Genomic DNA, 26897 nt, shown 5'->3' with positions numbered 1-26897 from the left:
CCCCGCCGCGAGCAGCGGGGTCGCGACAGACGAGCGGCCGCGACGGAGCGCGGGCTGGCCGTGGCGATCTTTCTGCTGCTGTCCTCCCCCGCCTGTCCCCGCTCGTTCTTTCCTCCCGGGGGGGGGGAATCTTTTGAAACTCGCCCCGAAGCCGGCTTTAGTTTAAGCTCAGCGTTGCAGGGCTCGGGTTCGCGTTGTTGGACCGGTGTGACTTAACTGTCGGGCCCCGTAGGGCCTCCCGGTACGCGCACACACACGCACAGGCACACGCACTCAGCGCGTACCCCGCGGAAGGTGTGTTAGGGAGCGCTCCCGCTGCCTGACGTGCAGGCGGCTGCCCCCGATGGCGGCGGCAAAGGAGAGGGTCTGAGGGGTCCCTCCCTTAAAACGGGCGCCTGGCCTCACAGCTGCGGCAGCAGGTCTGCCGCCTTAGACCCTTCTCACCTGCAGGCTCGTTTTGGAAACGAGAACTAGGCCCTGCTTCAGTAGAACTGGCAGGAACGTTGCCTCGATATTGGACCTTCCCTGGGAAAACGGGATTGACGCTTGATGCTGGCAATACCCGCCACAAACATACTCGGCTCGTCAGAGGACGCGCGCTGTTCTTCTGCTGGAAATGAGCATGTGCTTCTGGCCTCCTCTGTCTGTCACCTTTTTGCGTTAATAAATGTTTATCCCTTCCTTGAGAGGTGGATGAGTCCCAAATCTGCCTCTGCAAAAAAAATTCCACCTCTTTGCGGCTTATTAAGAGTCCAGCCCCTCAGCGCCGGAGGCTGACATTCAGCTCCTCAGTTCCGGAGCTTAACAAACACAGCAAAACCTGTCCACCGCCAGTTTTGTCCCCCTCCCGCCCCGAACTGAGAAAGCAGCTAGTCCTTTGACACGGTGTTACCCGGGGCTCACTTCTGCCAAGAAGAACGGAGCTGTTGGGAGAGGTCACCGGCTGACCCCATGCCACCTGCAGGCAGCATTGAAACAGCTGGCAAACGGTCGCCACGCTGCCTGCTGTCGGGTACACGCCAGGGGTGTCTTCTTGCAGCCTCTTGCCGGTGAGGCAAGCACCTCACGGAGACGACAGCCGGCACGGACGGGCTCGGGAGAAGGATGCTGCGGGGTGGCCACGCCTTTCTCCCCCAGTCTCAGCAACCCCAAACCGGCACGTAAGGGATTTCGCGGTGCAGCTTTCTCCCTTTAGCTAACGACTTTGGAACACAATAGCTCAGCAGCAACAGTACGGAACTGCTCCTTCTTTAAAAAACAAACAGAGATATTCCTACGGATGTGTTTGTCACGCATGCTGACCCACGGCCACCTCAGCACGGGAGGCGGCGGTGCCAGGGAAGGTGGTCGGAGGTGGTCGGAGGCGGGGTGCCCAGCCGCTGCCCCCGAGCGTGCGGGGCCGGGGCGGCCGATCCGGCTGGATCTTCTTGTCAGCTCCAGAGCCCTCGCTCAGCCCGGTGCGGTAAACGGTCAGCTTCTCTTTGGAGAAGCGTGCGCAACTTTAAAGGAGGGTTTTCCTTTCCCTGCCTTTCCTGTCTGGGAGCAGAGCTGGTTCGTGGACAACCGTGAAGAGTTCGTGGCAAGATAACGTATGACTCAGCCAAGTGCGAGGGCCCTTGGTTGCCCTGAAATAGCACTTGGCAACCCCCGGAGAGAAAGGGCAGAAGAAATACTTAGAGCATATTTGTGCTATTGGCTTTCAGCTCTAAGGCATTTCTGTGTGATCTTTCACTTGGGTTTTTCTGTTGTTCTCGGTGTGCAGCTGTGTAGATAACATCCTTGTTCTGCTCTTTGTTAGACGTTAACTGGAACTAGGCTGAGCAGAATGAGGCATATGGTAATGGTGGGCATGCCCCTTATGTACCCAAAGAGCCAGGATCTCATGGCGGAGTAAGAAGGATCTTTCAGTTACACTGATCCTTGAATCGGGGGACACAAATGCCAAGCTATTTATTCCATTGACAACTGGGATAAATTGTGATCCTGACCGTGAAAGACCTCACTGCTGCTGTCATCCAAGAGACCCTATTGTCAGTTTTACAATGCTAACATGATTCCCCTTGGTGAAACCGGTCAGTGTGAGTTCTCTTGCTTGTAACTCCTCGGCTTTTATCTGTGTGTAATCTAGCTTCCCAGCCTCCAAATCCGATCCTGCAAAAAATTAGCCCTCAGCCATGTGCCGGTTGCTACGCAGCCCTTTGTGTTAAGCTGCCCTGAAAGGACAAATGTCCTTAGATTGAGATTCATGTTAATAATTACATGATGTCATTCAGGTTATTTGACCACAGCATCCTTCAGAATTGAGCGATTTTTATTGCTTTGGTTAGAAATCTTTTTTTGGAGGGGGGGAGGAAAGAGAGTGAATTTTTTTCATTCTGTTTTGTTTTTTTTTCCCTAGTACCTCATCTGTCGCTGAATAGAATGTACTGTAGTCTTAAGTAAAAATTAAAGCTAATGGAAAAAGAGTAATTTCATGTAGAGAAAGAGAGGGAAACTAAACTGCCTCCATGTGGGCCTACTGTCTTTTGATACATTTAAATAGTTAAATTTCGGCATATTTGGAAAGAGATCCGTTCCTTTTTAGGATGATGAGTAGTCCCAAAATAACAAGAATAATTACTGTCAGTTTTAGATGGAAAACCAGTTTTCCTTGCTTTATATGCACATGGCTGTAGGAAGCTTTGATGTATAGCTCCAGTCAAACACGTAAACTCGACTATTTGCTTAAACTCTGTACAAGGGTGCTGGCAATTTTAGAGGACAAATTGTTTGAAGGCAGCATAACAATAGAGACGTGGCAGGTTAAAAATTAATGCAAAATCAGTAAATTGGCCCTGAAGCCGTAAGAGTTCAGATGCAAGAGAAGGGAAAGTTAATCTGGAGTAAGAATAGTCAGCCACTCAAATGGAGAGCCTAAGCCTGGCATATTGCAAATATTTGGATTTCGGTATGCTATTATATAAGCTCTCCTATAAAATGGAAGAATAGAATGAAAAAAGATAATATGCCCCCCCGTCCCCCAGGCCTTCCCAGCCTTTTCCAGTCAGATCTTGTAAAATAACCTGGTGACTGACCTACTTTTACAAACGCCCCCTTAAGTGATTTGGCCGTAGGCACACAAGGGGTTACTAGTAGAGCCAGGAATAGCACCAGCAAATCCTGACTCACTGTTTGCCACTGATATGTTTTCTCCCAGAGTCTAACACCATTTGAACAAGAATTTGACTCCTATTTTAGTTGTGGCACAAGAAACGAGAACTTTATTCTTTCTTCTGCATGCGGAATAGCGCAGAAACAACCGCTTAGCTCTGGAGGGACTGAAGCGTGTATTTCATTGAGCTTTTGCTTTAGCAGGGACCTGACCCTAAAAACTACCCTTGCAATCCAGGCAGTGAAATTGAAACGCTCCTGTGTCCAGCACTCTCTATTTGGTATAGGGCCTTTTGGAGAAAATGTGGGGCATGCTAGCGTGATGTAATGGTTTTACAGAGTTCAGGTGTTGGAGGAGGGTGGGGGTTTTTTTGTTTGATTTACTGAAACAGTTCTAGAAATGCTTTAAGGTAGCAGTCCCACTAATCTGTCAAAAGGACACTTTTCAGGAAAGTGAAGATAAATTCTGGCTTTATGCACAGAATTTTGCTGTCCTGCTCTCTGCTCTGTTTTGCAGAGGACTCGGGACCCTCTTTTTTTTGGTTCCTGGAATGCTTTTGTGGTGATCAGTTAAATTACAAAGCACAGTTAGCTTGACATACCCTAGCCCTAGTAGTTTCTTGAGTCAGTTTTCATAAAAAGAAGGGTGTGTTTCACTTGATACTCAACTACACAAATATACATTGCTGAGGGGTCTGTGCAGAATAGCTGACATGCTGTGCATAATATCTATGAATGCCAGAGGGAGCTGATTCTTTATCTTGAGTAAGGACAAGGGGGAGAACCTGGGCACATGAAATGGAACTGCACTTAGCTGAACTGACAGGAGATTCTTTGATAAAAAGATGGGTAAACAGTGAACAAGCTACCTCAGTAAGGCCAAGCATTGAAAGAATTCACTTCTGTGATTTTAATTAAAAAAAAAAGGAAGGGAAACGCCCCTGTTATTGGAAGGAAAACATTAAGCTGTTTATTTATTTACTTTATCCTTTCTGTGTCTTTCTCTCAATTCTTCCCTTTGGCAAGCTACCCTGTGGCAGAAGAAGAAGGGGCATGTTGTTTCAGTGAGCAGGCTGGGGTTTTGCTGTTGGCTTGGGAGGCTGCAAGATCATTCTGTAGTAACAGACTTAGAAATAACTCTGACTTTCTCACGGCCAGTGTTGCAGGATTTGGAAGTTTATGAAGCACAAGTTAAAGCCTTGTTGTTAAGGTGACTTTTTTGTAAAATTTGATTACTTTATCTGTGTTTTGAAATCTATTCCCTTCCTTTTTTGCATGAGGCGTGGTCGCAAGTGCTGAAACCTATATTCCTCCTTGTAGTCTTAAATGGAGACTGGAAAGAACCAGAAGTGAAACATGCATTTTCTCACAGATAGGTAACTGCATTGCCATGGTAACTTGGGGATTTCAAATTCCAAATACACCATGTCTGTTGACACAAATTGGACACTGCTGCTGGAAATAGGGATACAAAGATGTATCTTGTTTTCCTGCCACTTTGGTTCTTTTACATACAGTGAAAGGGAAAGTCTCTTCATATGCAGTGCCCACTGTTAAATTTGCCATATTTATGTTCATCCTCTTGTAAACAGTTTTTTCTTTTTTTTTTTCAAGAAAACACCACAAAAAAAAGAAATATTGTGTGAAAATACTACACAGCAGTATGGAAAGAAGTTATGATTGAGCCAAAATACATGAATATCTGTTACAAATTTTTGCGTGGACTTAATCATATGTATTTTAAAAATAAAACTATCTGGTATTAGTTTTTCTACTTATGCAGTTCATTCTTGGTTGTGGGTTTTTTTGGTTGTTTTTTTTTATTTTTAATCCATAGTAAAATGTTGACTGTCATAGCTGTGGCACATATATGATGTTTCTAAGACTACATCTTAAACCAGACATGATTTCTCAGGTGCTTTCTAATGTACTGGGTGAGTCTGACAGGGGCTATGGTAAGCACATAGTTCATAAGCAGATCCTGGGTGCCGTAGCAATCATCCTTCTTTCAGGAAATTGCTTTCAGCTTTCAGGTTTGTAAAGGGAAACTTGCGAGAGTATCCCAAAAATAATGAATTCAGTGATGCCCTGAAGGGTAGTAGTGATTTAATCTTATTTGGGTTATTCCTTCCAACAGTCCCTGGCAGAGCAAGGGGCTCTCCACAGTGGAGCGAAGGCTCACCGTGATCTTGGTGTGCCCTACGCTTTTCTATTGCTTCTGACGTGCAAGCTTGTTCTTGGAGCAGTTTTTGAAGAGCCCTGAAGGATAGGGCACAGGGTTTTCCAGTGAAGTCTCCTTCCTTTCCTCCTTTCTCCCTTTCACTTTGACTTTCTCACCTGTGTAAATAAAATAATGGCAATGGCAATCTTTTGTTTTGTTTTTGTAAATTCTCTGGACTGCATTAAAAGTTGGTCCTTTGCCTCTGACAGCATGTTCTTCCCCCAGCCCCATGTTCACCGGAGTTGAACTGCAGTAGATAAACTATGGAAATAACTTTATAAACATACATAATTAGCTAATACAGAGGGTGCTATAGGTGGGACCTAATATCAGGGAAATATTACAGTCCTAAATTTGAGATGAGAGTTTAATGTGAGACTGAGGAAGGAGAAGCCTTTGTAAAATCTCAGATCTCTTAAGTATTGGCTTTTTAGGTGGGGGTAAAGCTGTAAGTCTAAATGTCATTCCTCCATTACTTCTTTCTTCCAGTGCTTCCAGAAAACTTTAAAAAATATCTTTAACTGTATTAGCCAACTTTCAGAAGGAAAAATTACAGGAAGTGTGTCCTTGCATGGACTGCATTTTAAGTTCAGTGTTGGCTAGCAAAGGTAAAGGCTGAGGTGTGTAAAGCTTTCTAATTAAAATTCAGTGCTCTTGCTGTCAAGTTGTGGTAAGATTGCTGTAGTAGTTGATTTCAGGTGCTAAGGCTTATTCAAAATGGTTTGTGGTATCTTTTTTTTTTTTCCTATGGTATGTAGCAAAGCAAGTTAGACCTCTTGCTTTACTTATTTTTATTATCATGTAACCTAGTGGTCCCCCCACCTGAAATTATAACTGTGCAGTTTTGCAGTCAGCAGTAGGAGCTGTAAAACTAGATGGAGAAGGTTTTAGCTTCGTTCTTAAGAACTTGTGAAGTGCACAATATGGGAATGTGAGATGGGTTGGGAGCAAACCCTTTTTGTCTTGTTTGATGCCGGATGCGTAGTGGTGTGCTCGCCGGCGCAGGCTGGAGAGGGAGGCTAGCTGGAGGCTGTGAGAAGACAAAAGGCAGAGAGGGAAAGGAGCTTGCCCCATGCCAGCCAGCCAGCCTCCACCAGCGTGGAGGTGGGACACAGTATCTGACTCCCAGATATTGCATCCCCCGCTCCTCTCCTGGACCATTGTGTGTGTGGTGCTTTAAATCTCCAGGGTTTATGCTTTCCCATAATGAATGCTGTCAGCTTGAGAGATGGTCTTAATTGTTAGTAGAATAAAAACTGGGGAGAAAATGGTTGATGTGCAATAGTTGGGAGGGTTTATAGCTCTTTGTTTTCCTGTCCCGCTGCTATGGATACAGCCTGCATCGGCAGCACAGGAGAGTGCTCTGACAAACTCCTGGCCAGTTTCTTGACTGCAACCAGGCGACTAGTCTCCTTGAATTTGCTGAAGAGTCCTATTGTGCCTGTGGTTAGGGGAAGGATACCTGATGGCAGTATTAGGGCTTAGCTGACTGGGCAGCACAGAGATGGGAAAAGTAATAAATCTATCTCACAGGCAGCATAAACAAGGGGGTAGCTTTTTTTTTTCTCCTGATCTCTACTATTATCACAATTCTGGTTGCTGCTTGTAACAACAGAACAATGGAGGAGGCTGGAAATGGGGTCGATGCCTGCAGTTCAGTGCATTGCTGCACTTCCCGGAGGCACCTGCGGCGTGGTTTCTGTCCCGTTTGGAAGATGTGTGAAGTCCAGTGGCTACAACAAATGGCTTTAGAAACAACACCACTCGTGTTTCCTTACCCTTGAGTCTGATCTGTTGCCATGTGAAGGAACATGTGGTTGGGGAGGTTCCTCAGTTGGCTTGCTTGAGGACTGTGGGTCTGCAGTGATCCTCTGGAGTTCCAGGTCCAAGGGGAAGGATTTGATAATTTCATTCATTGTTTGAGTTATTTCAGCTGCTTGGCATGGCCTAAGCAACCCTCTAGTGCTGGTGGGGTCGTCAGACACTGTGGAGGCCCTGGAGGGGGAGTATGACATGAAAGGGAAGGTGAAGAGAGAAAGAAATGGTTAGGATTTAAAAAAAATAATTGGAATATGAGGTAAATGTCTTGAAGTCCTTGACTAGCTGACAGCCTGATTGTTCCATGAAATCTCTCTGAAGCAAGAGATTGACTCGCAAGTCAGTTTGCATTGTAGGTGCTGCAGAGTTTTGGCTTGTAATTTCCCTGACAGTAAAATTCTGTAGTCTGTCTTTTCAGCTGCCTGTCATATTTGCTCAGCAGAAAATAAAACGTTGGCAGTGATATGTTTATGTTTAATCTGCAGCTGGCAGGGGAGGAATGATGCTGTGAGGACTCTTACTACGGGGATAGCACAGATTTAAAAATAGGACAGTAAAGGCTTCTGCAGCTACAACATGACAGGTTTGCTGGCTAAAATAGTATTTGCATTTGAACACCCTTTTTGTTCACTTAAATCCCAACCATATCTGTTCACCTCAGTCTTTACCTCTGCCCTGTACCAGTGCTTTTTTGGTTTTGCCTCTGTAGTCCTTTGCAGCCAGCTCAGTGATCCTCCTTGGCTGAAGGCGGGTTCTCCTTGGTCTCCTTCTAATCTCAGCTTGCAACAGGTCACTTTAGATTAGTCTTTAGGGGAATGATTTCCTCCTTGTAGGATGTTTTAAGACCCGTAGTCTCTTCAAAAGTCCCGGATCTCCTTGCTGCCTGTGTACATGGCCACCAGTGCTGCAGTATGGTGGAGAGAGGCTCCTGATCCCATCCGTGCACAAGGATTCTTCTCGGTCTGGCCAGGGAGGTTTTGCTTTGCTTCTTGTTTAGCTGTGGGGGTAGCTGCATGCTGGCACTTAAAATAGGGACTCTTCCATGCTTTTTGTAAAGACAGATGGTCCTCAGCCCTTGTGCTTGAGCTGCTGACAGAAGATTTTGGTCTCGTCTGTTTTATTGAAATTATCTTCTGCTAGCTCACTGAGAAAACAGATGTTATTGCTCACCCCCACCCCCATTCTCTTGGTCTTGTAGGAGTTGCAGCTTCTACCTCTTTGCAGATGTTAAAAAAATTTTTTTTGCCTGTTCCTTCCTGGGTTTCGGGAGGCGACCTGATGTCTAGAGGAAGGTCAATTTGTTACAACGCTCCAGCCGCTTCATAGAGTGATTAATGGGAGCTTTATGTTTTAAGTTACGGCAGTATGTCCTGTGTTTCATGCTTGTGGTCTTGTTCCTATTGATGGTAATGCTGTCTTCTGCGAAAAGGATCAAAAAATTCTAACAAATCAGTAACTGATTCAGTCAACATTTGTACAGCTTTGTAAAGATTTTCTGGAAGACCTAAGTGGTTTAACAGAAAGTTGTGGGCAAAACAGGTTAGCCTGTGTCAAGATGTCCTATGAATACTCCCATGAGTATCAAATTTATCCTGGAACAGCAGTCTCAAGCTTTTGGAGAACTTGTTTTTCACTTTGTAGCTTCTTTCTTGTGCTTTCAGGTGTGCAGCCTGTTTATTTGTACGCAACTGCCATGGTGTGGCTTGCCCCAAGCTTGTAACTTGTGCTTTCCTTTCTGTGATACTAACTTAATTGGTCTTGGGTTCTGTTGTATGTGCTTGCTGTTTTTGTTCTGTTGACACAGCTCCTGAAGCAATGGGGTCCCTGTGCATGACCAGAACTCTAGGTTTAACAAGAAAAATAACAAGAATTGGCCAGATCTTTTTTCCTTCTGATTAACTAGTGGAGATACAGAACATCATGGTCTGAATGTGGTTATTTTCAAAAGTTAGGAGTCCCATAGCAGGACACCTTTGCTGTCAAAGCAGAAAGGACAGAAAATGACTTGGAGAGCCTAACCTTCCATTTTACCTTTGGACATGTTCTAGCCTCAATTTGAAACACAGCAAGAAGCAAAGGAAATCTCAATTCCTTCTGATAAGAAGTGGTCTCCATGTAATTGTGGAGGCTAGTACTGGAAGATATCAGGCTGGTTTCTGCCATTAACAGTTTGCTCAGTTAGTGTTAAAAATACAAGATGGATCTGTGCTGAGTGCTGTTGAGATGGAAGGACTTTAAGAATTGTGTGCAGCATTTCTTACAAGCCCATTACGGGATGTTCAGAAAAGGTTGTTTTCCTGCTATAGCAATTTTGAGTTTCAACCAGTTTCTCTTTTTTCCTTTTTTTTTTTTTTTTTTTTTAACTGCAGATCAGCTTGAACGTGTGTTCTTGCGTCTTGGCCATGCAGAAACAGATGAACAGTTACAGAACATTATTTCCAAATTCCTACCCCCTGTTCTCCTCAAGCTGTCCAGCACACAGGAAGGCGTTCGTAAAAAGGTAAGGGTGCAATTTACTGTAATGGTGTGCTGTCCGATCAGACAGAAGGAAATGCCCCCCGATTTATTATGATTTACTATACTTGGATGTTCTCTGTGAGTGTGATAGAGAATGGGTTTACTACAACTGTTAGGGCTTAAAGAAAACAGTCATTGCTTGTATCAGCAAGGTCTTTTGTAGATGTGTGGCTTTTGCAGATGTGCGGAGGCTGCATTTGTTTCCACTTGAGGCCAGCTAGCGATGAGTTAGCCTGACACCAAGACTTCAGCCATAGAGGCAGTTGCCATGGCTTCCAGGTTAAGGGCTGTTGTGCATCCACCTGACTTACAGCATGTGTGGAGCAAGCTTGCTTCTGTGTGCAAAAGACCGTGAAGACATACTCACTGATGTCATTCGCTTGTCTGATAACAGGAATAGGAGCAAGGACCAAACATTTTTGAAGATGGAATTTGATATGTACCTGAAGAAGGCAGCTTTATCACAGAATTCATTCAGGTACATATAAATTCCACCTCCAAAACTGTTTGGTCCTTGCCTGGTTACAGGCATAGGAGCAAGGACCAAGCAGTTTTGGAGGTGGAATTTAATATGTACCCAGGGAATTCAGTTCCCTTTGTCAGGGTGTAGCATAACAGCGCATCTGCATACCGGCAAAGGAGCACAGAGACCCAATAGCAAGTGCAGAAATCTGTGTGATGCCCTGCCCCAGCTACTCCCAGGTCCATCATAGGAGCTGTCAGCCCACCAAAGGTCCATCTCCACAAGCCCAGGGGAACACAGAGGCACCACGGCAGGCAGGAACTCAAGTTAAGGACTCAAAGGAAGGGGCACCCTGTCCAGGTCCCTCCCAGGGATGTCTCAGGAGACCCTTAGCCCCACTCTCCGGACATGAAACCCGTGAAGATGAGTCAATGCCAGAACACCTTTCTGACTGAGAGCGTGCTACCTATGGGTGGTGGACACAGTGGGCTGCAGGGGAAGAGCATTTTGGAACTGCACAAGCCTTCTAATGGGATGTTTAGTAGAGGAACCAAAGGCAGGGAAAGGGATGGACCTAGGTGATTCGGGGCGGAGCAAGTGTGGGTCTCCAGGAGTGAAGCCCACTGGTGAATGTGTGCCTCTCCTGGTTGGACCTTGGGGTGTGGAGCTGCGGCAGCCTCCCCAGTTCCCTGGCACCATGTGCTGGTCATTCCCCCTATTCCTGTGGCAAGGCAAGGACCAAACAGTGTTGAAGATGGAATTTAATATGAACCTGAAAAAATTCAGTGATGTAGCTGCCTTCTGTAGTAGGGAGCTGAACTCTGTTTACTAGCAGGGTTTTTTTCCCAGGCCTGTGTTTTTGCACAAGTCTTGTGCAGCAGCAGTTGTGGGATTGCATGAGGTGATCACGGAACATATCGTTGATGGCAGAAAAGATCTGACCTGGTATGGATTCAGGCAGAGGAACACCTGCTGTGTTTCCTGTTCTGCCAGGAGGATGTGACCAGAAGAGGCAAATGGGACAGCAGCAGCTGAATATAAGAGATTTCAACAGCTGATCAGAAAGCAAAGGGTGAATTCTTGTCCCTGCAGCTGTTCATCGGAAGGAGCTGCCTGGTGATAGAGGTGGACTAGAACCTTTCTGAGCAGAGTGCAGATGGACTGTTGGGGGTGGTGGTGGAAAAGAAGCTTTTTGTAATCCCCTCTTCATCCTGTAGAGATAGGGAAATGATCATGCCTTCACTTTATTCGTGTAGATTTCAGAACCTGCAAGTAACCAGAACACAGATTTTTCTAAAAGTTCTTCACAAAACATGGTGCTGGTAGTGATTACATGAAAGTGGATCCGTAGATGTGAAGCCATTCCACTGTGCTGAAGGGACAGATCCTCCAACTCAGATGGAAGGTTCTTCCTAATCCCTGCTTATCATGTGCACTTGAAGCTGTGAAGAAGGCATCCAACTAGCTAGTGAAATTTCTTAGGGTATTTTTATATAATATTTTTTCCATGAACTGGAATGTGTTGCCTGTTTCTTTGGAGTGTTGTGAGATTCACGGAAGGGGGAGGACTACTCCTTTGAAAATTAAATTTTAAGAGCCCTCTCAAAATCACACAGCATTCTTATGGTATATTGTAGGTTTTCTGTTAGAATGAGTAATGAAATAAAACTTGTTTCTTCTTCCTTCTATGTGTTTAAACTATAGATTTTTATCTATACAAGATGATGATAACATTATAAGCAGTTACAGCACTTCTCTGTACGTCTTGGTATTTGTCAAATTCATTGCAGACAATGAAATTACCCTGAATTCTCCTTTTGCCATATCAGTGAAGGGAAGCTGATTCTCTCAGTATTCTGTTTTCATAATAAATTAAAAATGTAACAAGAAGGTTCTCTGTGTGTTGATTTTTTTTGTTAATTGTTTGGTATTTTTTGCATAGCAGAATAATTTTTCATTGAGACAGGGGAGGGCAAGACTCTCAGTTTTTTATTCTAATGAACGTCAGTGAACATTTGTTGGGGAGTGTATAACCTGCAGGTAAATCTGTTCAACGTGCACATTGCCTTTTTTTGTTACTTACATCAGAACTCAGCTTTTCAATCCTCTACTTGCTCTTACTTTGCCATTAATGTGATGGGAGAATGTCTTACGAAGTCTGATGCGTTTTCAAATGCTAATGACTGGTAAACACAAATACCTAGCTTTCCAGTGCTAATTTTGCCTAGTGGACAACAAAGAATGTGCCTATTGTTAACTCCAACCTCAAAATCATGTTAAGGCAATGTAAGTAAAACAGAAGCATGTGCTTTTTTTTTACCTGAGCACTCAGGTGATTGGAAAGCTAATCTAACAAAGGCTAATGAAGTAGATGAAATAGAATGGAAAGAAAAGGACAAATTATTTATTCACCCTGTGACTGACTATAGGCAGTGACAAAACTCTGCCGTCCCATATCATGTCTCTCTCCCACAATTATTGTAGTGGTTAAAAAAAACCCAAAACAAACAGAATGACAACAACAAAAAACCCAAGTGTGCCAACATAGTTAATTGTGGTTTGAAAACTTACACCGTTTTAATTGAATTGACAGTGTAGTTTTTGATAGTATAGGTATACGAGCAAAAAAGAACATCTGTGTGTTGCCAGTGTGCTGCTGAAGTGTAGATCAATACAGTTGTTCAAGGACTTCCTTTCACCCAACTTCAGAAGCACAGTGTAGTACATTCAGTACAGCAGGTGGATTGGCTACACTCTGATTTGACGCCCCAGACTAACTTTTTCCTCAAGCTTGTACTGCTAGAATGGAAAGGGGAAATTAAAATTCCATTTTTCTTCCGGCTGCCTCTAACATACTGCTTTGTTGGTCTTGTCCCTGCCCTTAATTTTGTGACTCTCAGGTCAATATTACTGCAACATTCAGTAATTTGAACTCATTGTCCTCATACATGCTCAGGTCTAGGGTGTAGTCTGGCTATGTGGGTGGGTTTGCAATGCCTATACCTTCTCAATCCATTACTCTGAAAAAGTAATCCCTCTTCAGGCCACGGTTTGACAGATGAGTTAAATTCAACTCTAGGATGTCTTCTGCCATATCAGTTACCCTAGCAGTGTCATGCAAAGAACGAATCCAGGGTAAATTTGCTCTGCTGGTTCAGATGTGCTCCAAGAAGTATTGATGCACTGGCAGCATTTGTGCCAGACTGGATACTGTTGTCACTTTTTGCAGCCCATGTGAAGCCGGCAAAAACATAAGAAGCAGTGATACTCGGAAGTGCAGACATTTGCCCGATTCAGGCCAAATGGGTACTGCTGGATGAGATCCTTAGTGCACTGATTTGATATTAGTGATGAGAGAAGCAGGACATGAGCTAAAGCCCCGCACATACCCAAATCCAGCCACGTCTTTTTTCACCAGCCACCATGGGTAATTTGAACAGGTTCCTCGAACTCTGTTGTAGTTGTACGTTTCTCTTCCTTCACAAAAAAGTGTGTGCAGACAGTTTTTTCCTCTCTAAAATAATAGGAATTTGTGACTGCTGTTATAATAATTTTACAGCAGCAAAATTTGTTAGCTGTCAGCATTACTTGGTTTGTCAGCTTATCTCTGGTCTCAAATCACATGCTTGTCGTCAGCTATGCAGTTTCTCTCGTCTCTCAATTATATCTGGACATTATTTTCTTTGATACCTAGTCATGGAGTGGAGGCAAAGATGATGTCTTAGCTCATATGCAGCTCAGGAAGCTGCAGTTCTGCAGTTTCCGTGGCAAAATTCAGTGACAGCAATATAGGTGCTTTTTCACCGTACTATGACCAAGGTAACAAGACATCAAAAGCACAGGACAGTGTGCCCACCCTGGCTTTTTGACTTTAATTGCCTGAAGGCAACATGCATCTAGATCTGGCTCTGTCTGGTTCTACTGGAGCTGAGGTGACTCCCTTTAATGTCACTTAGATTTTTACACCACCTTGCTTGAGAATCTCATAGGGTTTGTGAGCGAGATGCAGATGTTCAGTGTGATTTCTCAGAACCTATTGTTTCAGAGTGGATATTGTCTGCAGTTTTTCAAGTTCCTCCATTCAGTTATGGTATCTCGTTTAGTGGATTTACGAATGACACTTTGCTGATGCTATGCTTAGAAGCTGCTTCGTGGGGCTGTAGAATCATGGGATAATGCAGCTTGGAGGGGACCTCAGAAGGTGTCCAGGCCAACCTCCTGCTTAAAACAGTCCATTACGAGTTCCGACCAGGATGCTGAAGCTTTTACCGAGATGGGTCTTGAAAAACCTCCGAGGACAGAGACGGCACAAACTCTCGAGAGAGTCCTCATCATGAGAAAGTACCACTCCGCACCTCGCTTGTTCCAAGGCGCGCTGGCCGCTGCTCGGCTGGCTGCCCGCCCGAGCCCAGGGCCGTCCCCGGAGCTGCTGCCTGGCCCCGTCGGGGTCGCTGCCGACAGCGCAGGGCTGCACATCGCTGCCGCCTGACATCCACCCGCTCCTGCTGGATTCTTCCCCTGCCCGAAGGATTTCAGTCCTGCATTGTGCCACTCCAAACATAGTTTTCTTACGCTTATTGGATAGCTTTACTATGGTGGGGTTTTTTCTTTCTTTTTTTTTTTTTTGTTTTGTGCTGTGTCATGGATTGGAGTTACTCTGCAGCCTCAAGGTAGAGCAGCAATGCAGATTTCCAAGCCAGGCTCAGTTTTGAGGGATAGTAACCAACTGTGTAGAAAGAACTGGTCATCCTCAGTAATCATTTCTTCCTGACATTTTGGTTGACGGAGGTTATCGGTTGTGGCATGGTTTGGGACTTTTTATGTGTTCGTCTTAACGGTGACTTGAGGCATGTCGGAGTGGTTACAAGGTAGTACAATAATTGATGTCTGCTGTTTTCTTAGAGATTAAATAATCAGGAAGCTCAGGCCTGATTTGTTTATAATAGGCCTGCCTAGTGGACTGAGAATGGTGTGTGGAGTCCAAATTAGTAAAATTAATGGTGGTTCTTTCAAGTTTTTTGTTTTCTTCCTGTCAGGTCATGGAGCTGCTGGTTCATCTGAATAAGCGCATCAAAAGTCGTCCAAAAATTCAGCTTCCAGTAGAAACATTGCTAGTTCAATATCAAGATCCTTCTGCAGTGTCTTTTGTCACTGTAAGTGTCTGTTCTTCCAAGAATAATTGCTAACTTACTTGTAACAAGCAGAATATTCTTTAAAGCTCCTGTATTTAGCTCTGTTAGTTTTCCTAGGAAGTATGTTATTGTCATGAGGTTGATGTTTTAAGAGATTTTTTTAAACTAAACTTTATAGCCTAGTGTGGGTGGTGTTAGTTTCATAAAGCAGCTACAGTACTGATCCTGTTCAAATTACTGATAATTACTCTTGATATTTCATGAATTTCATTGCTTGTATTGTAGAGGGTCTGTTCATTGTTAGAAGCTCCATTTTGCAAGCAGCTACCAATCCTTACCCTGATAGGTGCAACAAAAAATCGGGGTTTTAAAACATCATGCAGCATCAGAGTCTTACTTAAAATATCTGTATTTCTCTGAACATGAGCACTGTATTTTTATGTGTTTTTAGGGTCAGGACCTTAGCTGAGCAAGAAAATATGAAAAAAATGTTATTTTATAGGTGGGGAAACTTTACTAGGTGGTTTCATTCAATGTAGTTTAAAAAGTGAAAATAGTTTAAAAATGTTTTTGTGAAACTATGAGGACAATTTTCATTTCAGCTGTGGTAGATCTATTGCAAATCATCATCATGAAAAAGTAATAAAGTCAGAGGGAAACTTTCTGTCCTTCTCATTTCACTGTTCAGTCCCATGTAGCATAAATGGAAAATATAGCATCTTAGAAACTGAGGGAGAAGTATTTAGACGTAAACAGCAGTAACATAGAAGTAATTTCAGATTGTATTTAAGCAAGTAGGATTATCCGGAGTTCACCTTTTACAAATGGCCAAGGGCTTCTAGAGTGCATGGGTTCTGTAGGGCACTAAAAGAACCATCTTGTTTGAAGACAAACTTGACATAAACTGTGCTTTTGGCTGGACATGTCAAAAATATGTTTTCATTCATGTATCCGAGTGATGCATGTTGTTTTGTGCCATGAGGCTTCATAAAATTTTAAGAAGTGCCGTCTACAAAGAAGTGTAATGCTTCGCAGTTCAACACTTGCTTCAGCTGGGTCATTGTACACATAATTCTTACCTTTATAGTTCTTGGCTGGTTTTGAATCAACATGATAGCAGTTAGATAGTCCAGAATGCAGTATTGCTCTGGTGTCCTATCACTGGACTCTTTGGATTGCATTTGCAGCTTTTAATTATGATGATTTAGAAACACATTTTCATTACATTTGCTTTCCTTGAAGCTGTTGCTTGGGTAAAGCTGCTTTTGGTGGAATTTGCAGAGAATAAGAGAAGCTGGAGGAAGTTTTTTGCGTTGTTGTTTTCCTCCTTTTAAAGTGGAGGCTCAGCAAGACCTACTCAGAAAACCCTTTTTGAGTGGGTCTTGCTGAGCCTCCCCTTTAACAGCTGTCAGTCCAGTGAGCCTTAGAATTAAGAAATTGGTCTTCCAAAACATATGGTTTTTCCAACACCCAGTTATGTAATACAACATACAAGAAGAGTTTAAAGAACATATATTTATTTCACACTGGTGCAATACTGTGTGCTTTATCTACTTCTTTAGAATTTTACCATAATTTATGTTAAGATGGGATACCCCCGTCTGCCTGTGGAAAAACAATGTGAATTGGCTCCAACTCTTCTCACTGCAATGGAAGGGAAACCTCAACCACAGCAAGACAGGTATAACTACTTATTCTGGGAATGAATTCTGTTGGTATCATTTTAGTAAAATAATTTGTATCAGTTGTTAAGATTTTTTTCCTTGGTGAGATCTTCATTGCTTAGGATGTTCTTGTTTTGTACAATTTGGATCAGCAATTCAGTAGTTTGGGTGGTACAAAGAATTTATATAGTCTAATGTAATAATAGACAGGATCTGCAGCAGCAGACTCCCTGTGTGGTAAGAGGCCTGTGTTATGATGGGTATGCTTGTCCATATCACCTTCCATGTTCATCAAATTCTGGTTTCCAGCTTAAGGCCAGACCTTCAGTAAATATCCTGTGTCCAGCAACAGGAAGAGCAGTAAATGTCTCAGACTGGCCACTTTAAATTGCGAGATAACCAAAATTCCTACTCACTTGAAACACTGTTGTAATAAATAAAAAAAGACTGAAGTTGGGAACTGCTGTGTACTAAGAACTTCTAGAAAACTGTTAATTATGGACTTGCTTCTTATTTACATTGATATGGGTTTCCACCATGCTGGCACTGGAAGATGGCATTAAAATCTTATCGTAATTCACCCTGCATCACTGTGACAGTGTAAAGGTATTTTAAAAGTGACATTACTGAAAGGTCTTGCACTAAAATCTTGCTTCCATTCATGAGATCAGTGTGAAAATACTTGGTTGTCTTCTCTGGGACCATGGGTTTGCCCCGTCCAAAAAGCAAGTACATGAGTGAAGAGAGCTTTGGGAAATCTGGCTATACTGGCATATAATCAATATATTTGTCTGTGTGCACTCTTTGGTGAAGCTGAACAGTGTTAATCAACTTCTGCTTTAGGCAGCTTTGTGTCATAATTACGAAACATTAAAAGTCTGGACAAAGGCAGTGACTTTACCTCCCCAGATGTGTGTGTGTGCATGCACACAGACATATATGTTCTATTTTAAGCGCAAATCCTAATTTATCTTCTGCCTTCCATTTTTAAGTACATGAGGTGGCAAATAGAGGTCACTGGATTGTGAATCGGTTTAACTTCTGTTAAGATTTTTTTTGCTGTTAAGGACCAGGTTTGTTGTTAAAGGTTTCTCTCTTGAATGTTAAGAATAAACAGGTGTGTTTTTTTAAAAATGGTTGCAGTAAATATAATTGTTTTTCAGCCTAATGCATCTTCTAATACCAACCCTTTTTCACATGAAATACCCTGCTGAACCACTGAAAGCAGCAGCTTCTCCATTTAATCTTGCTGAAAAACCAAAGACTGTACAGCTGCTTTTGGACTTTATGTTGGATGTTCTTCTTATGCCTTATGGGTAAGTAAGAGTTAATACCAGTCTTCTCTAGTATTGATGTGTTCTTCATGTGTGAAACATTACAAACTGCACCCTTGGAAACTCATTTAAAGTACGTTGTTATTTCCTAGCTTGAATGAAGCCAGGTACATGTTTCAGTAAGATACAAAGCAGGGTCCTAATTTTAAGAATGGGATCACGGTCTTCCTTATTTAACAAAACGTCTTTTTTCTACTTAATTAGGTGTTGTGCTGTTCTGTCCTTGACCTCTTTTGGGATCAAAGTGAAGCTATGAGACATGTGAGCTATCTGTTAAATAACCAAACCTTTAAAATAGAAGACAGATCAAAATGTGTGCTCATCTTCCTGCAGTTGAGTTTTAAGGCTCATTCCTCCAAGGTCATAAGCAAGCGTAATCTCTAAAAACTTGTGGTTTCCAGAATTGAACCTTTAATAATAAGATTTGTCTTTCATCTGTCTTCTGATGAAAAATGTTTAACTGTAATGGCATGTCTTGGTGTGAGCACTGTTTCCAAGAGCAAGAATGATTTACAGAGCAACTTGAATTTACTGATCAGTGCTTGTTAGGAATCTTACAGTGTCTAAAATCAGTACTTTCTCAAAATCTGTTTTCCACTAACTTTTTTAGTGGTGTTGTGTTGCTAGGGGACCTTTTGCTTTGAATTTTAACAATAGAACACATTTCTTTTTTCTGACAGTTCATTGATTCCTGTAGGATTTTTCTGAGCACCTAACTTGCTCACCCAAGTGGATTAACCTAAAGGAATAACTTTTAAATTAGTGAGCATGTGCTGTTTCTCCATGTAGCTCTACAGGAGGCCATGCTCCCATCAGATGTTTCAGGGGCCACTTCCTTACCATTTGAGCATGTAGAGTCTTGCAGTTTATAGTTTAAAATGCTTAGCCTGCTCCTTTGTTGACAGCTCACATTCAGTTTGCCCAGGTTTATGCTCTTAGCTTCACCCCCACATGGCAGTGGCTGTAGCTTCAGCAGATGAAGTCCTTGGTCTTTGCAATGAGACGTCACTTCCTTCCATGCTTTTGTACTCTCGCCAAGCATGACAGTTTTTAAATACTCAGACCATGAGGGTGGGGGTGAAGGTTTCATTGTCTTCTCAGAAGGTGCTCCGAGTGTCTTCAGCTAGCCTGTGGCTCTGGATCTCTGTCTCTTAAAGTCTTGCTCCCTGGGGTGAGACCATTTACAGCTGTTTACTGCTAATTTATGCCTGGTAGAACTCTGTCATTGCCCAGTTGTGAATTATCCTTGTCACTCTGCATGCAGTAAAACAACCAGAAAGCCTAACTGTAGGGCTTAAAGCTCATAATCAAGTTCAAGTGTTAAAGTTTTAACTAATGAGACTTGGGATGAATGTTTACCCTTGTTGTTGAGACTGTTTAACTTCCTTTTGTTGCCTGTGTGCTGAATGCAGAACAGATTACGGCGGTCTGGAGCAAAATAATTCTTGTTGGTCTCTGGACTACAATTTTGATGCCTTTATGTGTTGACCAGCTTCCAAGGGTACAGGGAGAGGTAGAGTGGCTTTTGTGAGAGTATGGAGATGCGCACAGGGCAGCTAGACTAGCCAGTCTCTGAAAACTCTAAGATCTGTAAACGTAACCTTTATGGTTTTTGCTTTCCTTCTCTGCCCAGCACTAAAACTTCTCTTTTCCAAGACATTATCTTATTTATTTGGGGTTTTTGTATCAAGGACTGTTTCCTGCCACTTCATCGTGTTGCATATGTTCCATTATTTCCCTTGTTAGGTTTGCGCTTTTCATAGAAATCATACAAATGTTCTTAAAGCTTTTAGTACAAGTTTCTCGAATGTAGTACTGTCTGAGTATTGACATCTAATACAAAAAAGATCATTCTTTCTGCTTCTTAACCTGAGATAACTCTGCAGAAATGCCAGTGGACCCTTCCCTTTCCTAGCTGAGGTTTGTTTTCAAACAGTATAATGAGATCGTTATGGCTTTTGTAGAATATGCTGGGATAACTGGTAGCTGAGTCTCAGCTGAGTAAAAATCTGTCTTATGTTGGAGGCATGGGATTAATTAAAGAGGAATACGTGAAGTTGGACAGGTTATGTTTACTCCTCCATTCCGGCATCTAATTCAGCTGGCAATGTGGATTGGTAAAGCCTCTAACAGAACTCTTTTCCCACCTGCTTAGGTTCGTATTGAATGAATCTCAGAGTCGACAAAACATGCCCTCGGCCCAGGGCTCTTCATCGAGTAGTGTGGGAGGTCCTGGAATCCCTCAGCCACCTCCAGGGATGAGCTTCTATGCAGCCAAAAGGGTAATTGGAGATAGCCCATGGACACCAGAGCTGCTAGAACAGGTACTTGCAGCTGCGGGGCTGGTCCTCAGTGAGCTGGGGGTGGTAACAGGGACGGCTGCAGACAGAGGAATGGAAGGCTAGAGGGAAAATACCTAACTAATTCTGACCAGGTCTTTAGTTGCTCTGAGGGAATTTATTGAGGGACTTCACATGATGCCTTATGGAACTTTGCAACATTAAGATGGGATGGGAGGTTCCAGCACTTCTCAGAACTGGTTAGGAAGCAACCACGACTGTAGCCTACTCTTGCGTTTTCCTCCTGAAGATAGTAAGATTGCAAAACTCTCTTACGCTGAAGCGTCCCTTTTTAGCAGAGAAGTAGCAGAGTACCCCTAATTGTAATGCTGATACTTTGCCGCAGGTGACTGCTTGGACAGGAGGCAAGAGGAGGGCGCTGCTAAAGAGGTGGAGGGCTTGTGAACTCCTCCTTAGCACGCAGAAGCCATCATTTCAGACAGCTGAACTGCTACGGTTGTTGTAACATGCTTTCTTGTCAGTAACGCTGCCTTTACTTTCCCCACTGTTGAACAGTGTAAGCTGGGGATAGTGAAGTTCATTGAAGCTGAGCAAGTGCCAGAACTTGAAGCTGTTATACATCTGGTTGTAGCCTCCAGTGATACAAGACACAGTGTTGCCACTGCAGCAGACCTTGAATTAAAGAGCAAACAAAGGTACAAATTCGGATGTTTGGAAAAGATGATGCTATTGTTCATAACAAAGCTAGCTGCAATTAATGTAGTGCTCCGGAGAGACTGCTCTGAAAGGAAGAAGGCTGCAGTCCCCCATGTACCTGTGAAGCTGCCATGTATTCGCATGGAGCTGGGCATGGTGTGGCTCAGTCTTGCAGCTGGGAACTTGGCTCTGGAGCTGACAGCTTTAGCTGTCTGTTTTCAATCATCTTTGGTATTGCTTTTGAGCTATTTTCTTACTCCCTGTTTCAAAATTGCCTTTTGTGGATTGTTGATGGTCAGTAAGGCCTTAGTAAGTGATTCACAGCTTGTCAACTTACCTATATTGTCTTTCCCAGAAAAGTATGCTTTGATTTAATTTATTAAGGGACTAAAGGGTCTGTGATTGTGAAGTGGACCGTAGTCTGGAAAATTGGCAGCCACTGTTTTTTGCATTATTAAAGCTTTTGCTCATCTGCAGTCAACATTTCATCATCGAAAGACAATGCTTCTGTCTTTAATCCATCAAGGGGCCAGAGTAATTGCTTTTGGTACTATTTGCCAAGTCATTGATCATGCGAGGTTTGCTGGCTTATGTAGGAGATGTGGAGCGAGAGAGGCCTGCCTTTGAAATGTGTAGGTGGCTTCTGTATTACTAGAAGTATAGGAGTATTTAACTTGGAGTCAAACATGTAATGTGAAACCTTCTCCATTGGAGTCTATTCATGTGCCTCAGTCGTAGAAGGCGAGATGATTCTAGTAAGTGACGACAGCCTGGTTGGGGAAGGCAGTCTCTCCTTTGCTGCTTGTCTCACCTTTCCTTTTGTGTTGGTGGCCTGGAGAGAAAAATATGTATGTGGACAAAATGCATGTTAATATGCAATGTTAAATGTCTTTTATGAGAAATATGTGCTACTTCACAGCTTACTTGTTAGGAAATCAGCTGCTTTACTGAAAGAAAGGGATGGTTCTGTGTCCTCCACTTTTTTGAAGCATGGATGCTTAACTTTTTCTCTGGGGTCTTTTTGGTTATGTCTGTGTTCCAAACAGTCTCATCAGTAGCTAGATGGTTATCATGGGCAGACAGGTTTGTCTGAGAGACCAGGATGACATGTCCTAGAATTAAAAATTACCCTCTTCTCTATTGAAATGTCTCTGTTGAGGTTGAAGAATGTGGAGAAATTTGTTAGCAGATGACCATTCTGTATTCAGTGGGTAGGCTGCCATGGTTTATATGTCTTGTTTCAGTGGGAGAGAAGGGAGCATGTAGGTTTCTCACAGTGTCGGAATTTGTAGGTGAAATTTGTAATCCCTTCACATTCTTCATGATTATGTGTTATGTGGATGTGGGCAGAGTGATTAGAAGTCAAGCTAGATCTATTAAAAGTCTGGGAAAAATAGGAATATGATGGGAAATGCAGTAAAACGTATTTTAAAAAGTAATCAAAGGTCAGAATCATAACATGTTGGTATTCAATGTGTTTTTTGCTTTAGTTTAATTGACTGGAACAATCCTGCTATCATCAACAAAATGTATAAAGTGTATCTTGGGGATATACCACTGAAAACCAAGGAGGTAAGATTTGCCTTCAGAGTTGCATAACCTCCTTAATTTCTGAAGCTGTAATTTTAGTTGCCTACAGACATATATATATTTCCTAAATCTATCACTGCCTTTGATCTCTGCTTGCACTCAACATTTATGCTATTGAATAATTCTCAGTCCTAGTATGTTCTGATTTGCAGTAGAAGGTAATTTCGCTAACTGTGGTGGGTTGACCCTGGCTGGACACCAGGTGCCCACCAAAGCCATTCTATCACTCCCCCTCCTCAGCTGGACAGGGGTGAAGAAAATATAACAAAGGGCTCGTGGGTCAAGATAAGGACAGGAGAGATCACTCACCAATTACCATCACGGGCAAAACAGACCCAACTTGGGGAAAATTAACTCAATTTATTACCAATCAACCAGAGTAGGGTAATGAGAAATAAAACCAAATCTCAAAACACCTTCCCTCCACCCCTCCCTTCTTCCTAGGCACAGCTTCACTCCAGGATTCTCTATGTCCCCCCAGCCAGCGGTGCAGGGGAACGGGGAACGGGGTTTACAGTCAGCTCATCACACGTTATCTCTGCCGCTTCATCCTCTTTAGGGACAGGACTCATCACACTCTTCCTGTGCTCCAGCGTGGGGTCTCTCCCACGGGAGACAGTTCTCCATGAATTTCTCCAACGTGGGTCCTTCCCACAGGCTGCAGTTCTTCACGAACTGCTCCAGCATGGGTCCTTTCCATGGGCTGCAGTCCTTCAGGAGCACAGACTGCTCCAGCGTGGGTCCCCCTGGGGTCACAAGTCCTGCCAGAAAACCTGCTCCAGCATGGGCTCCTCTCTCCACAGATCCGCAGGTCCTGCCAGGAGCCTGCTCCAACATGTTTTTCCCACAGGGTCACAGCCTCCTTCAGGGCACACCCACCTTCTCTGGTGTAGGGTGCTCCATGGGCTGCAGGTGGATACCTTCTCCACTGTGGACGTCCCTGGACTGCAGGTGGACAGCCTGCCTCACCACGGTCTTCCCCACGGGCTGCAGGGGAATCTCTGCTCGGGTGCCTGGAGCACCTCCTCCCCCTCCTTCTGCACTGACCTGGGGTTCTGCAGGGTTGTTTCTCTTACATTTTCTCAATCCTCTCTCTGGCTGCCGTTTCCGTGCCCCCTGCAACTTTTTTCCCCTTCTTAAAGTGTATTCCCGAGGGAATACCAATATCACTGGTGGGCTTGGCCTTGGCTGGCGGCGGGTCCGTCTTAGAGCCGGCTGGTAGGGGCTCTCTTGAACACAGGGGAAACTTTTGGCATCTCCTCCCAGAAGCCACCCCTGTAACCCCCCTGCTACCAAAACCTTGCCACACAAACCCAATACACTAACTTAAAAGTACTGCTGTTTAAAGATGCACTATATTATTTCAACTCTGTTTCTTACAGGGATCTGTTCTGAAACCAGAAATGAAACGAGAATCAGTCAGCACCCGTGTTAAGTTAAAGATAGTTCCTCATCTTCTGCGATCCAGGCAAGCTGCAGAAACGTTCCCAGCTAACATTCAGGTAATGCTTATGTTCCAAAGCTGCTCTTCCTAATGAGGTTGATAATACAGTCCCTCCAGTGCTTGGGGGAGGGAAGCACTGTTACTAATGACAGTGTTTAAAGAAGAAAGTGAATTAGAAGACCGTTGAAAGTGAAGCCAGACACTGTGTGATCTGCTCTTTATTCCTTTTGGCCAGGTGGTTTATGATGGACTCTTTGGTGCAAACACAAATGCAAAGCTGAGAAGTCTGTCCTTGCAGTTTGTGCATCATATTTGTATCATGTAAGTAATTTAGAGTGAGCACAATGTTTTTTAGCTATTTGCCTAGAAGCCACTCTGTTTACTAAATACATAACTGAACTAAGGGCAAAGAAAGAGTACTAAAACTCATAGAAAGTAGGGCTTTTTCCTTAATCCTGAAATCTCTGTGTGTGTGTGCTTGCACACATTAAGATGTAATTTCTCAGCTTAACAAAGTTGAGAAAAAATGATACTGAGAGAAGATACTTTTAAGGGATGCAAAGGATAATATTTTGTTTGTCGGTGTCTCTTAATTGCAGTTGTCCAGAAAGTAAAATAAAGCCATTAGGCCCAATGCTTTTAAATGGACTTACAAAGCTGATCAATGAATACAAAGAGGTAAGCTAAAAGGTTCTTTACTATAAAGCTATAAATCTTCATATGAATACAGGCAAAAGACAAATACCTTTATGATGGAAACTGATAAATCTCTTTTTTTGTAATTGCCTGAGATGGCTATCAAAGGATGTTTTTTAATAAATGTTGGAAGAGAAGCAAATACTTCAAAAGGCTACGTAGGAAAACTGTTTTATTTGTTTAACAGTTATGGATAGGTGCTTGGACAAAATTTGCAAAGTCTCAGGAAATAATAGTGTTGGTAGTCTAAAGAGTGAGGCCAGAATAACATCTAGCTGCTGTTATTCATCACTCTGGAGCACACAGGGGCCTCAGCTCCAGGCGTATACCCCATTGTGATAAGCAGCTGTATAGGTCTGCTTGTAATACCTTCCATCCTCTCTGTCCAGGGATGGTATTGCTGTGGGAAGGGTGTTACAAACAGAACTGCACAAGCCAGTCTGGCCTGAAGAGGTCTTTCCAGTGCTGTTTCAGAAGGCAAATTCCCCATGATACTCCCACATGTATCTTATGAAGGGCTGATGTTGCAGATCACCTCTTCTGCAGTTTTGGTCCTCTTGCTGGTTTATTTGAACTCTTGGATGTGACGTTCTGGCCTGAGTTGGTGTTTGAACGCGTGGGCCTCCCCTGCCCTTGGGAAGGGTGTGAAAAAGGAGTGTTCAGGAGGAAGTAAGCCCATATATAAATGTGCTGCATTGGTCATCTGCAGGATCCATTGTGCAAAGAGCTTCCTTTGTGTAAAGCTGCTGTTCAGGGCCAGTGGAAGGCTTCTGTCCCTTTGCTACTGTTTCATATACTTGCTGAATCTCCTTAGCTGTATCTCTTGAAATAAAATGTGATTAGCTGAGACCAGAAGGGAGTTTTACATTTTGTCACCATTTGTAATTTTCCATTTCTTGTGGAAAAGCATGCTCCCTCTGTTCCTATGTAATGCTTTTATTCTTGGATACGATTATTTTATGTTCCAGGATTCTTTGTCCATGAAAGCCTGTTTGAGCACTTTGGAGACAGTAGTTAAAGTAAATGTTTAATATAAAAGATATGCCTTTGTGTATTTCTGGTTTTGCTGAATTTTATTTATTGTTTTATCATTCAAGGATTCAAAACTGCTGTCAATGGCATATTCAGCTGTTGGAAAACTCTCCAGGTAACAGAAGCACCATTTAAGCAGTGGGACATGGAATAATTTTTCCGGAATAATCTGTTAATTTATCAGCAGCAAGCTTTATGCCACCTGCCAATTTTGCAACTGAGCGTACAGTGCAGAGAAAAGCATTCTTCTTGTGACATCTCTAGAGGTGTAAAAAGAAATATGTTTTTAGCTGATAGATTCTCTAGCAGTCATTAATGGCAGCTCATGAATTATGCACAGAATTTAAGAAATGGTTCCACTTTCTGGATTGTCAGAAACTTAAATTTAAGGAATGTACAGCAAAGACCAGAGGGCATGAAGCTAGACAAGTGGTATTTTCAGTGGTAATGCTGGTGACCTACATGATTGTTCATAGAAAATCTCGCTTTCCAAACTGTGTTAAGGTGGCATGTGCTGCTCCATGGTGGAAATGGGTAAGATAGAGCAAACTTTCTGTGCCCGCTCTGTTTTGTTTGACAGTTAAAAAGTGGGATGAGGGGAAGATCAGTGAAATGTGATGCATTTCAATTTAAAAAACCAAAACCTTCATGAATTAAAATATCTTGTTTCAGCCGAATGCCTCAGCTTTTTACCAAGGATATAGCACTGGTACAGCAGTTTTTTGAAGCTTTATGCAAGGTGGGTGCTGACGGGGCTTTGGGAAATTGTTAAATTTTGTGCTGGTTTTGCTTAATTCTTGTCACTGCACACTGTAAAGTGAAAACTTCTGGTTTTGTACT

The 26897-nt window shown here is 43.1% G+C and overlaps 1 protein-coding gene across 1 annotated transcript in view; it reads left to right on the top strand.

The window, feature by feature from the left end:
* Positions 1-343: 343 nt before the first annotated feature.
* Positions 344-26897, top strand: part of KIAA0368 (KIAA0368 ortholog) — a 65927-nt gene continuing 39373 nt past the window's right edge. Inside the window, exons 1-14 of the mRNA XM_010578181.1 lie at positions 344-364; positions 1040-1160; positions 9559-9689; positions 15206-15322; positions 16864-16982; positions 18129-18281; positions 20455-20623; positions 21155-21294; positions 22786-22867; positions 24268-24387; positions 24565-24650; positions 24929-25007; positions 26123-26172; positions 26730-26796. Of these exons, the coding sequence (XP_010576483.1) occupies positions 344-364; positions 1040-1160; positions 9559-9689; positions 15206-15322; positions 16864-16982; positions 18129-18281; positions 20455-20623; positions 21155-21294; positions 22786-22867; positions 24268-24387; positions 24565-24650; positions 24929-25007; positions 26123-26172; positions 26730-26796 (1455 nt within the window). The remainder of the gene's footprint in view (positions 365-1039; positions 1161-9558; positions 9690-15205; positions 15323-16863; positions 16983-18128; positions 18282-20454; positions 20624-21154; positions 21295-22785; positions 22868-24267; positions 24388-24564; positions 24651-24928; positions 25008-26122; positions 26173-26729; positions 26797-26897) is intronic.

The sequence above is a fragment of the Haliaeetus leucocephalus genome, unplaced genomic scaffold (assembly GCF_000737465.1).
Source record: "Haliaeetus leucocephalus isolate CR32 unplaced genomic scaffold, Haliaeetus_leucocephalus-4.0 Scaffold605, whole genome shotgun sequence".
NCBI classification, from domain to species: domain Eukaryota; kingdom Metazoa; phylum Chordata; class Aves; order Accipitriformes; family Accipitridae; genus Haliaeetus; species Haliaeetus leucocephalus.
This window is presented reverse-complemented; position numbering and strand designations above follow the sequence as displayed.